Genomic DNA, 12,134 nt, shown 5'->3' on the forward strand with positions numbered 1-12,134 from the left:
CTGAATAAACAAACTGAACTTAAAGGACAACACTGTTTCATACTGTTTTACTTTGTTTATGTTTGGCGGACCCTGCCACCTTTCTAGCTTCAAACAGTGTTCTGGGGACTGTCGTGGCAACTGAAAATCAGTCACTTGTCTAGTGCAGATGAGAGTTGGTCAAAACACCAAGTTTGCCACAATATTTCTTTCGAGAAGTTCTTTATCGCTTGCCAGCAAGAATCACTTATCAGCAGCCCATAGATGATGAGATGAAGAGAGGCAGTCTGTCCTCATCCTTTACAATAGCAGAAAACAATACTCACAGTTGTAGCATAATAACAAGATTACATATGATCTCACTACAGACAAGATTCTAATCATCTCCACATCCGCCTTAGGATACACATATAACGTCTTATACACTTCAACCATTGTTGTGTGTCATACTTCAACCTAAGTCACCTTATGTTAGCTCTCACGGCACATTACACCATGTACAGTACATTCATTCATACTCTGCAAACAGATGGCTGTCACACGACAGAACACATGCCGGAAGCCCACAGACACAAGATTTCACCCTACACACCTATTAATGTTGCATCTATATCTGTTAGGTTTCATATGCAAGAACAACATATCAAAATAATAAAAGGACATTAGAGAATTTCCCTCACAGGACCTTATTTTCCTCTGAGAACAGCTTGTTAATTCAGTTATGGAAAAAATAAATATTTCAGAATTTGTATAATTACCTCTGAGTTCGCATTTCTTCTTCCAAACTACATGGTGCCCCTTTAATAAGTACAGACACATTGAAATGAAATGTAAAATGCATATAAATGAAATGTATAATACAGGTTTATACCTGTCCTATAAATGCAAGAATTGTGTACGAATAACGAAATATAAATAAATAAGCAAAATTATAGAACTATGCCTAACTTTATGGTTAGGTATATATTTACAGTGACTTATTTGTTTATTAATCTTGATGTTGATCAAGATGTTGATAGTTATTTCATTTTTAACAAACGATGAAATGCTTTAAAAACCATTTATTAAAGGTGCAGTATGAACGATTTAGCCACCTCTTTGAATCCAAACTCCAAACAAAGAGAAAGCAGCATGTCAAAGCAACCGCTCAGTTGCCATTAGCTCAGTTAGCTGTGCAGCTAGCAGTCTGGACTGGGAGCTCGGAGTACCGGGAAAGTGTTTTTTATTTACACCACTAGAGCACCTGTAAAAGAGCGTTATAAATAAAATTTATTATTATTATTATTATTATTATTATTATTACTAGCACCGGATATTTGGACCAGGATGGTCTGGGGCTAGCAGGTTAGCATGCTAAACATGCTTTATAACAAAATACATGGACATCACAGCGCCAAATTTGTTTCACTTTCTGTTTTAAATACTCTCAGTCAAAAAATCTTACATATTGCACCTTTAAGCAATTGTTTATCCTTAAGTTGCAACTGATGTTGATAATAAATACAGTGCAGTTCATCTTTAATGTTATGTTGATGGCCTTTATATTGTAACTGTTAAAACCTTCACACAGCTTGATAAATGGTTTGTTGTTTGTTGTTTGTTTACAGTGTTTGTTACCAAGTGCACATCCGCCATTGGGCCGTGGGGCAGCGGTCAGTGAGAGCGGTGCTGAGGTCCATTAGAGTCTGGCACACATGACGGCGTTACACGCTTCTGCTGGCTGTCTCGCGAGACCTTGGGCTAGTGCGTGCAGCCGAGTGACAGGACGCGCGGCTCCAATTGAGATAATAAGTTACATTTAGGGCCGTTGTTTAGTGTGTAAGCAGGTCATCATGCCAGAGAGTACAAAGTCCTCCTACGTGTTTTCTAACGGTAACTTATGAAGTGAAGGCAGGCGGACTTGAGCCTCTGCGTGAGGAAACAGGTCACTTTATAAAAAGTTCGCCAGCCCTTCTTCACTCGCGGCACAGATCGACGGGACGTCCCTTCTCTGTAACTACTCAGTGCGACGACAGCTCTGCATTTTCCGTCCGCTGAGACTATGAGCGGAGTCTCGTCGGGGTAGGCGTTTTCTCGCCTGGAAAAGTGTTGCTTTATTTGTGAAGATGGCCTTTCAGCCGAGCGCGTCTGATTTAGAAGAGACGTCAAAGTCATTAATGATGAATGAGCGGGTGGATCGTTCGGATACCGCGGACACCTGTGCGTGCCCGACAACTGCTGAGCTCAGTAAGGCGGTGTCGCTGTCCTTGGGCTTGGATACGGTGTCTTCTCCTCCGCTCAGCAGCATGAGCCAGTGCTCCTCCAGCAGCGCCTTAGCAGACTTCGATCACGCAGTGGAGAGCAGTCTTCGGGGTGTGCCGGATCTCGGAGCGCCTCGAGATATGAACTCAGGCACTTATTCAAGAGGGGACGAGTTTGGAGAGGTGTGCCACGGCATTCAGCAGGTGAGCTGCATGGATCTGCTCAGATCGGGTGAAATGGAGAGCGCGCAAGCCGGGACGCGCGGCCCGGTGATATCCAGATACGTGAGCAAGGAATCAAACTTGTACATTGACCCGGTGGCAGAGCTGCCAGCACCCTCCCAAGTGGACGGGCTCCTGCCTGTGAAACCATACTCTGCCTACTCTGCCAATCCAAGCCTATACAGGGATACCCCGGGTGTGTGGTGCGCGTACAGCGGACGATCCGAGCCGGAGACAGGTGGACATACTTTGTTGTGTAAATACTGTAATTGTGGGCAAGCCTCTAATGGATCCAGGCAGGGATGCCGCTGTGCATGGTACAGCAAGGAGGAGCTGGGTCGTAAAGGTGGCACGCACACAGCGATGGCACACGAGTACGGTCAAGCGGAAAGTTACCAAAGTACAGTTCCTCAAGGGCATGCCACTTTCTCCACTATCAAGACCGAGCCTGCCGTTTGGGTCGACTGCACGGATCGCACTTTTAGGTAAATAACTGATTTTAACACATTTTTTTTGGTCTTCTTTATTGCAGGGAAATCCCGTCAACAGGTTGCCACACACATCCTCCCATCAGTCTCATCTTTCTCTGATCAGAAGCAAAAGGACGCATGCCGTGTGTCTAGTGGGCATGCTTTAATCTGCCAGGCTTTATACTTACTCTTAATGAGTATCGCATTGTTGTATTTCCTGTGCTTTGTTCTCGAATTTGATGCTTTATTAAGCCTATTAATCTCACTCTGAAGCTGCACTGCCCTCTCAGATCTTCTTGATATTTCTTCAAAGGATCGTTTAAACCTGACAGCGCAAATAAATCAAACCCCACAAACATGTTTATTCTGTGTAGTTTTTAATTCCTCCCATTGAAGTGGAGTCATGCCCAGAGGCAGCTGTGTGGCAGCATTTAAGTCATTCGTGCTCAGACAGCCTCACATGCTCCCCTTGTCCTTGGCTAAGTTGTGTTTCAGCACGCAGAATCAAAGTTCACCCTATCACCACAACCAGCTTTCCAGAACTGTCCTTATTTGTGCTGTGGCTAAGTTCGCACAAGATGAGAGGCAATATATCAGCGTCTCTATAAACAGGAGATAGAGCACCTGTTGCTGGTTCTGTGCTCGGCGTGAAAGGAGATGCTTCGGAGTAAAAGTGTTAACTCTTTAGCTCTTTAATCACAGCTTTGCTTATCTCGTATATACCTTCAATTGTTGTCATACACTCCTGTCATAGTTGGTTTGTTATTTAGGGAATTAGTGCCCTAAATGCCACAGCAGGCGGCTTAACACTCAGAGGGCAGACACATTGACCTTAATCTGATCTCATTAGAGGACAACTACTGTTGTTATGCTGTATCTGTTGCATGTTTTGAATTTTTTTTCCCTGTGTGTGTGTGTGTGTGTGGGTGTGCAGGCATGACGATTTGTTTCCCAGCGTGTACCTGTCGGACAGGAGAGTGTGTCAGGTGTGCGGCGACGATGCCTCAGGTTGTCACTACGGAGCAGTCACCTGTGGCAGCTGCAAAGTTTTCTTCAAGCGAGCCGCTGCAGGTGGGTGGCACACACGCACACATGCAAGCGCATCCACACACAATTACCAGTCTGCTTATTTAATTTCTTACACCCACTCGCCGGTTTGTGGAGGCAGGCAGGGCACAGTGACCTGACATTATGCGGGGCGAGCAATTTGTTTTCAGCAAACACCCACATATCGTTGCTACGAGTGGAAATCCAGGCATTGTTGAACTCGCTCTCTCTCTCACCCACCCGGGGATTTTTTTTTTGTAAGTGTGTGTGTGTTTATGTGTGTGCCACCAGGTAAGCAGAACCACCTTTGCGCCAGCCGGAACGACTGCACCATCGACAAGCTGAGGCGGAAGAACTGCGCGTCGTGTCGTTTGAAGAGATGCTTCATGTCAGGAATGAGCCTCAAAGGTGAGGAAGATGAGAACAGAGGGAGGGAGGTATGAAGGAAGGTATGTGCGGTGTGTATTTTGGAAAATATGTGGTCAGGGTGGTCAAATACGTTAATTGCACTGGAGTAGTAGAAGTTAAATGTTCCAGCTTACACACAGTGTAATAGATTAGTCATTCATAGTGTAGTATTACATCTTGATTTGCTTAGCTATGTGTTGTGTAATAATCAGACTAAACAGCTTGAAATTCCCATCTCCTTTTCACCCTCTCGTCTTGGTCTTGATGGATTCTAGGTCGCAGGCTGAAGGGAGCCGGCCAGACGAGGAACGGAGAGGAGGAACAGCCTCTGGTTCATGGAAGCCAGAGGTTAGAGCCCGGAAGTGCAGCTGCCAGGGCTCAGGGTGAGGACTGGTTTCACATAATTAGTGTCATATTTTCTTTTTCTACTGTTCTTCCGTTCTGTGTCATTCTGTCTCTTTAACTCTGCCAGCGTCCCAGGCCCTCACGATGGCCATCCCCCAGACCCTGCGCTCCTGCCTCTCGCTCCTCAGCATCCTGCAGACCATCGAGCCGGCTGTGGTCAATGCCGGACACGACCATGCCCTGCCAGACAGCCCGGCATCCTTGCTCACCAGCCTCAACGAGCTTGGGGAGAGACAGCTGGTAACCGTGGTGCGCTGGGCCAAGGCGATACCAGGTAAATGCGTCTCCGGGCCAAGGTAACACTCTTCAGATGAGTCCAGGCCACATGGAGGTGTTTCTGCCAAGGCTGTGTGTGATAAAGTGCTGCAGTAGTTCTTTCAGCTTTAGCGTAATCCTTAACAAACTATTCATGCCAAGGAAAACACTGCAGAGGTCAGACTTGTGTTGAGCAAGAGTGGACAACAAAGTACAAAGAAGTCTCATGAGTATAACCCCCATAAGGTATAAAGCTATCAGGAAAAATATATAATATCTGTTTGGCCTCAAGATCACTCTCACCACAATTGTATGCCTGTTGAACATCAATGATGGGGCAGACAATCCTATGTAATACAAACCTGTTCAAATATTAACCACTAGAGGGGGATATGTTCATAGTTAAGCCAAGAATGTCAGGCTGAAAATGGCCAGCAATGTACCCACACTGTGATATCTCTGTTGTCACCAGTCAGAAGTCTTCACATTTATTTATTCAACCTGTTAAGTGTCCATTTTTTCATTTTTACACCAGCAGACGTTTGATAAAATGTGTCCAACAGGTTTCCGTGACCTCCATGTGGATGATCAGATGTCACTGATTCAGCTGTCGTGGATGGGGGTGATGGTGTTTGCTTTGGGCTGGAGGTCCTACACACTCACCAACAGCTCCATGCTCTACTTCGCTCCGGACCTTGTCTTCAATGAGTAAGTCATGAAAAATAGACTTCTGTTGAGTCAAGTCAAGTTATTTATACAGCCCAAAAATCACAATCACATTGCCTCAGAGGGCTTTGCAATCTGTACAGTGAGCAACACCCTCTGTCCTTAGAAACACTCCCCAGAAAAACCCTTGTAGCAGGGGGAAGACTGAAAGAAACCTCAGGAAGAGCCACAGAGGAGGGATCCCTCTCCCAGGACAGACAGGGTAAGGGTTAGGGTTAGATGTCTAGTAGTGCCTCAGCCACATGACCTCCTCGCCACCATGGTGAGGACCTGAAGAGGACAGGACACACAAGATAAAAGTTATTTCACTAAAGTTTAAGTTAAACAAAGTTAGTCGAAGTTTGTCGAAGCTGCTGAAGTCTCTTTATCAAACAAAGTTTGATAGGTTCGGGCCTAAACAGCCGTAATAATCATCGTGACATTGGGTTTGTTGGAGTATCATGAGACTTCACCTGTCATCTCAGTTGGAAAGAAAGGCACAGTGGAATAGGAGCTTCAGAGGAAGATTTAAAAAATCAGACGATGAATGTCGTCTCGTCTCGGCGAGACAGTAAACAAGTCTGTTCTGTTCCTACCGTTTCCTTTACGTCTGACATACGTGGCCGCAGAGGGATCACCTCTGATGATTTATTCCGTTTCATCTTTACAACATTTTCTTTTTTCACTTTGACAAGTTTTTCAACTTCCTCCAGCCTTGATCGAAACATTTCTGACACCCCGACTCCTGTCTTTTGTCTTTTCTTTGTACTTTTAGGAACTTAATGCAGAGTTTGTGAGGCAAATCACTGTACATTGTACGAGTAACAATCCCACCTCCTCTTATCAGTGAATTGTCTTAAGGAGGGTGTAGCTCAGAATGCTTAAGCCAGCCGCAGGCAGGCCCTCAGAGCAGCTTTCACTTGGCTGGTGTTTCGTGCAACATTAGCAAAACACTCATTCTGTCTGCATTAGACCTCTGTCACTCTATCGGGCTGCTTTTGACCTGCATGGTAATGGATACGCCTGCCCTTGCTGCTGACCCTCATTTTTCTCTGCCTCCCTGTCGTTCTTTTTTTCCATTATCCATCTCACTCATTTTTCTCACCTCTGCTGCTTTTTCCTCTCTTTTGTTCCTCCACTCTCGCTCCTGCCATCGTTAATTGTCTTCCACCTTTCTGTGTCCCTCCCTGCCCGACCCTCTCTTGTCTTCTCACTTCTGCTCTTGTCGCACCGTGTGCTCCTTCTTCCTCCTCTCACGACGTTTTGGTTTTTTTCTCCCCTGACAGCCAGCGAATGCAGGTGTCCAGTATGTATGAACACTGTGTGAGGATGAAGCTGCTGTCCCAAAGGTTCTGCATGCTGAAGGTCACCCAGGAGGAGTTCCTCTGCATGAAGGCCCTGGTCCTCTTCAGCATCAGTGAGTCCGCTGGGACCGAGTCTGAAATATTAAGTTTAATGTCAACTCAGAAAGTGAAATATGACAATAGAGCGAAGCTATACTTCAGAGGATTGACAGGATGGATAAAGTCTGTGAGAGTTATTGTTGTGTTCTGGCTTTGTGGTCACAGTGCCAGCGGAGGGCCTGAAGAGCCAGCGATGTTTTGATGAACTGCGGACCTCCTACATCAAGGAGCTGGACCGCTTGGCCAGTCACTGCGGGGAGACCACCCGTACACAGAGGCTGTTTCAGCTCACACAGCTGCTGGACTATCTCCAGTCGGTAATAGACACAATTCTGCCTCTCATATGAAAACAAGCCATGCTGTGACTCCATTAACTATTGTATATATGTAATTTAAGTTAGTGAGCAAGTAGATTGAAGTGTGGCTCCCACAAGTCCAAGGAACAAGGAAGTTGGTTTACAGAAAAACAGTATAAATGTATTAACCAGCTACTGTAAGCTACCTCAGTTTGGATCATTTCATGGCTGGATTACTTCAATCAGTTATTACATTTAAAATTTAAGCAAGAGTGTTGAAGTTAAGTTACAGACAAACTTTTATCAGCAGTAATTTCATTCTGATCACTAACTGGGGTACACCATCAGTTTGGTTGGGAATCAGATTACCCTCTGCTGGTAGCATTGCTTCATCAGAAAAATCTCTAAAATGAATTGACTCACATTGTCCATGATGCAATCTGGTCGTAGCCAATATCACCCAGCAGCTGCAGACTGCACTTCCAGTCCAACCTTTGATTCTTACTGCAGGGATAGGCAGCTTGGTTTGTCTGAGAGCTACTTTTGCAAAATAGCAGGAGGCCAGGGGCCAGTTCATTTACAAACATTAACAATATTAACACACAAAATGAATAAACATGAAAAGGCTGATAACTCATCTATCAGTGAAAATCTTTAGTTTCAAATTAACTGACTCATTTATTATTAACTAAATGAATGTATTAATGATTTGCACTGGGCCTGTATGACAGCAATTTGCACAGCCTGAAAGGCCATCATGCAAAAAACGTCTCTCTGATACTAACAGCATAATTTAGCCCACTGTAAGAAACTGGCACATGTTTATTGGTATAAACAAACCAAAACATGCAGTTTATTTATCCCCTACTTTTTTCAGCATTTGCTGGATTAACGTCCTGATTAGGGGAAGTTATTCAAGAGGATGTGAGTCTCTGTATTGTTTGGCGTTGAAACATTAGTCCTTTAATAAAGTTTGTTTTCTGAATCCGTGTGATCCAGTACACTTCAGACCATATCCCTGAAGTCTCTCCTGATACAAAATTGCCTTACTCTGCCGTCAACTCCTTGTGAAGCAGTTAAAACACGTCTTCCTTCAAAAGAAAATCCCTCTCCGAACCATTTTATTTTTATTGAGGATTAGAAAAAGTTTGGTACAGTAGCTCACCTGGTAGAGTGTGTGCCTCATAGAGCTAACAGAGGCAGGGTCCTCAGAGCCTTCAGCAGCGTCCCGGGTTCGATTCCAACCTGTGACACTACATGTCATCCCCCCACTCTCTCTTCCCAATTCCTGTCGTCTCTCTGAGCTGTTCCGTCTAAATAAAGGTTAAAAGATGTTTGGCAGGTCACCCAGCACCCTCCTGCGTGTCAGATTTGACACACTGTACTGCCAAGACACATAGCAGCCACAGTTCAGATATGCAGATGTAAATGTGCATCATCTACTGCTTACTTTTTAATAGGTATGGAGGAGTTTCCGACTCCAGATGAAGTCGAGGACAACTTAAAGCAATAAAAGAAAATGTAGAAAGTCCCGTTGAAGAATGTGAATAATTTACACATCTGTGTATTTAATGGTACAGTAGTTCGCTATGGATAGTTGACTATCTCACCCGTCAAAATTTAAGCTGCAGTCTTAAAAGCTGTTTCAGTTTTACAGCCACATGCTGAATTTGAATTTAACATCCGGTAAAGGAAAGTGTGACAACTTTATGCTTTTAATTGTTTGTTTTTGGCTGATGCGGGGTTAAGTATTAATGTAAAACCACAGAAGCTTTCACACAAAGAAAACAGCAGCAACAGAGATGAGAACTGCCTTAAGTTCTTTAGATGTATGTGTAAACAGATATGCACCCACTGGCCACTTCATTAGGTACACCTGTACAAGGCAATGCAAACCAATTGAGAAGCTCTGATGTAAAATGTACTTTTATAAAGCTGAACATTTTTTGTTGAGGCTCTCAGAACGGTAATAATTGATGTCATAGGTGTTTCTCATATTCTGCCCCTCTCATGTATGTAAATTACATGGACAAAATATCAGAAACACCTCTCAAGTCCAGTTCAACACCACTGCACCACTGAACATTATCAATTTTGTAAAGGCAATATTTATGCCAGAGCTGTTGTATTGGATTGCATTACAGCATACAGGTTTACCTAATGAAGTGGCCAGTGAGTGTCCACGTGTATTTGTATTGTTTTTCCTTAAATAAAATAAAATTAAATTAATTTAAGTAAAAACTGTCTTCATAAACCTAAAAAAAAATGTACAGGGCTTTCAAATTTAAAGCTCCCAGTGTACTTTATGGTAACGATTTGACTCTCATGAGTACTTTAACCAAACAGAAGGCTCAAATTTAATGTTTTCTGCTGTTATTCACTGTATCCTTCTTGACTTTATTTTTGTACATCCCCCTACTTCATGTGCGGATGTAGCCAAGACAATTAAAGTCAGTAAAATTTAAAAGAAAGCATGTTTAGAGAACTTTTTGAAGGCATTTATCTAGGCCTGGGTAGCTGATTATATTTGTACACATAAAACCTTTTACAGTGATTTTTGTAACGATTAAATATTACTGTATGGGCTTAAAAACTATGCTTACATGGATCTGAAACGATGTTTGGTGAATGGAGATGTGACTGAAGATGCGTGGCTGCATCCACTAGAGGGTGTAGATCAGCTGTTTTCCGCCTCAATACTACTTGAACTTTTAATACTGATTGTAAGAACAAACAGATTTCGAAGTAAACTCCTGACATCAGTGTTTCGGGCATGACCAGATGAGCTGGAAAATTTCCCACCGCAGCAGTTTCAGCCTTGTGTCTTTCACTGTGGATTTACCCTTAAAGGCTCAGCTTTGTCTGTGTCCCACTCACATCTCGGATCGCCTAATGCCTTATGAGCTAGAGGGCAGACAGGGATTGTCTGGTAGGGCCCTTTAGGGCAGAGAACCAGGCAGTTGATCAAGACTTTGCACTTCAGACCCCTTCCGGCTTTTCCCCTGCCTGTGGAGCTTAGACGGCCACAACCAGTGTCATCTCTTTAAATCACCTCTTAGAGCTCAAAGGCAGGCTTCAGTGCCATTTGTCATTTCCTCTTTTATCCGCTGGCTTTGTTCTTTTTCAATGCTGTACACATTAAAGCGTATCATCTTTGTTATTAATAACCCGATGCCTGATCTCTGCCTCTCTCTCTCTCTCTCTCATTCATAGATTGTGAGGAAGTTGCACCAGTTCACCTATGATCTGTTCATCCAAGCCCAGTCCCTGCAGACGCGGGTCAACTTTCCAGAGATGATCTCAGAGATTGTGAGCGTTCATGTGCCCAAGATCCTCTCTGGCATGGTCAAGCCCATACTTTTCCACAATACCGCCTAGAGAGGAGTCTCTGATTGCCCTTTAGGTCACTTGAGCTCCGGTAGCCCGTCCTTTTGACCAATTCTGGTGAAGCTCGAGAGGATTAATGATTTTATAAGGTGTAAAGCATACAAACCCCCTTTTACCTGCAGAGTGAGAGTCAAAAGAAGGGCATACAGCACATTCTTTTATTCCTGTAATTGCATCAGCTCTGTTCTTCTTAATGCCTGTTATCTGTACCACGCACATCCAGTGTTTCTGGAGCCGATTAAAACACCTTTTAGCATGCATTCCTCCACACGAGCTCCTGAACGGCCAAACCACCTGGCATGCAGCCTTCTTCACATTGATAACATGACAGCATGTCATTTTGAGGACTGAGACGGTAATGAGAAAAAACAGAGTTCACATCACCAAAGCTTGTCTGTGCACAGTAGTATGACATTTGGACTCGCTTTTTCCCCACAATGAATGTTATTGTGTGCACCTGAGATGAACAAAGTCGTTGATTGACAGTTAATAAATGGTTGTGGCATGCATGCTAAAGAGAAAGCTGTCTTGCCTGAGGGCATGGAAAAACATTTTTTTAAAGCTATTCTCATGCACAGAATTAATGGTTGACTAATAGTTTTAGGCGGCGACAAAACAAACTGCGAGCGACTGCAAGTTTCATGTATATTTATGAATGTTGGGATGTCAAAAGGGCACACCAGAAACAATGATGAAAATAATTGCACAAAACACACTCGACTGGAATGACTCATTAGTCGACTAACACTATGGGTGACTTTGTTTCGTGTGCTTGTTTATGAGTGTGAAACGTTATTCGAGTACAATTTTTTCCAGATCGGACATTTCATACCGTTGTAACTTTTCTACTATTTCTAAAAGTGTTCTTTGCAAGTGCTTTGTTGTGTGTCATCATGTGTTCGTTTGTAGCCTCTGACATTTTTGTTAAAGGTCCAGCCAAGAATCTGTTCATTTGTTGCAACCCTGACGGCTTAACACGTAATAAAAGTGAAGCATGAGTGTGTATCTGTTTGCTGATAATGAGGGCAGGGTGAAAGACGTGCACAAATCTCGTTAAAGTGGGGTCTCCTTTGAGTGCATGCTAATGCTGATACGGTAATCTTCCTGTTTTTCCTCCTGTCTGATAGATTCATTTCAGTCTGCAATGCAGTCAAGCACGGCAGGCAGGCTTTAGAGAACAGACAGGCAAGTCTTCTCTACCACTGCATTACCAACCCTCAGGATTACCTCAGCCTCCACTCAGCCAGGTAATAGATCACAGCAGGAAACCAGAACATATCACAGAGTCAAACAGGAGGCCTGGCTGACATATTTCAT

General features: G+C 43.8%; 1 protein-coding gene across 1 annotated transcript; it reads left to right on the top strand.

Moving 5' to 3' along the window:
- Positions 1-1,748: 1,748 nt before the first annotated feature.
- Positions 1,749-11,820, top strand: LOC311257807 (progesterone receptor-like). Its single transcript, XM_084353702.1, has 9 exons — positions 1,749-2,926; positions 3,846-3,982; positions 4,250-4,366; positions 4,642-4,749; positions 4,839-5,045; positions 5,590-5,734; positions 7,018-7,148; positions 7,300-7,451; positions 10,644-11,820. The coding sequence occupies exons 1-9, from the start codon at positions 2,085-2,087 to the stop codon at positions 10,806-10,808; spliced, it is 2,004 nt and encodes a 667-aa protein (XP_084209828.1). The 5' UTR covers positions 1,749-2,084; the 3' UTR covers positions 10,809-11,820.
- Positions 11,821-12,134: the final 314 nt, after the last annotated feature.

This window comes from Pagrus pagrus (genome assembly GCF_965226575.1).
Source record: "Pagrus pagrus genome assembly, chromosome: 5".
Lineage (NCBI taxonomy): Eukaryota > Metazoa > Chordata > Actinopteri > Spariformes > Sparidae > Pagrus > Pagrus pagrus.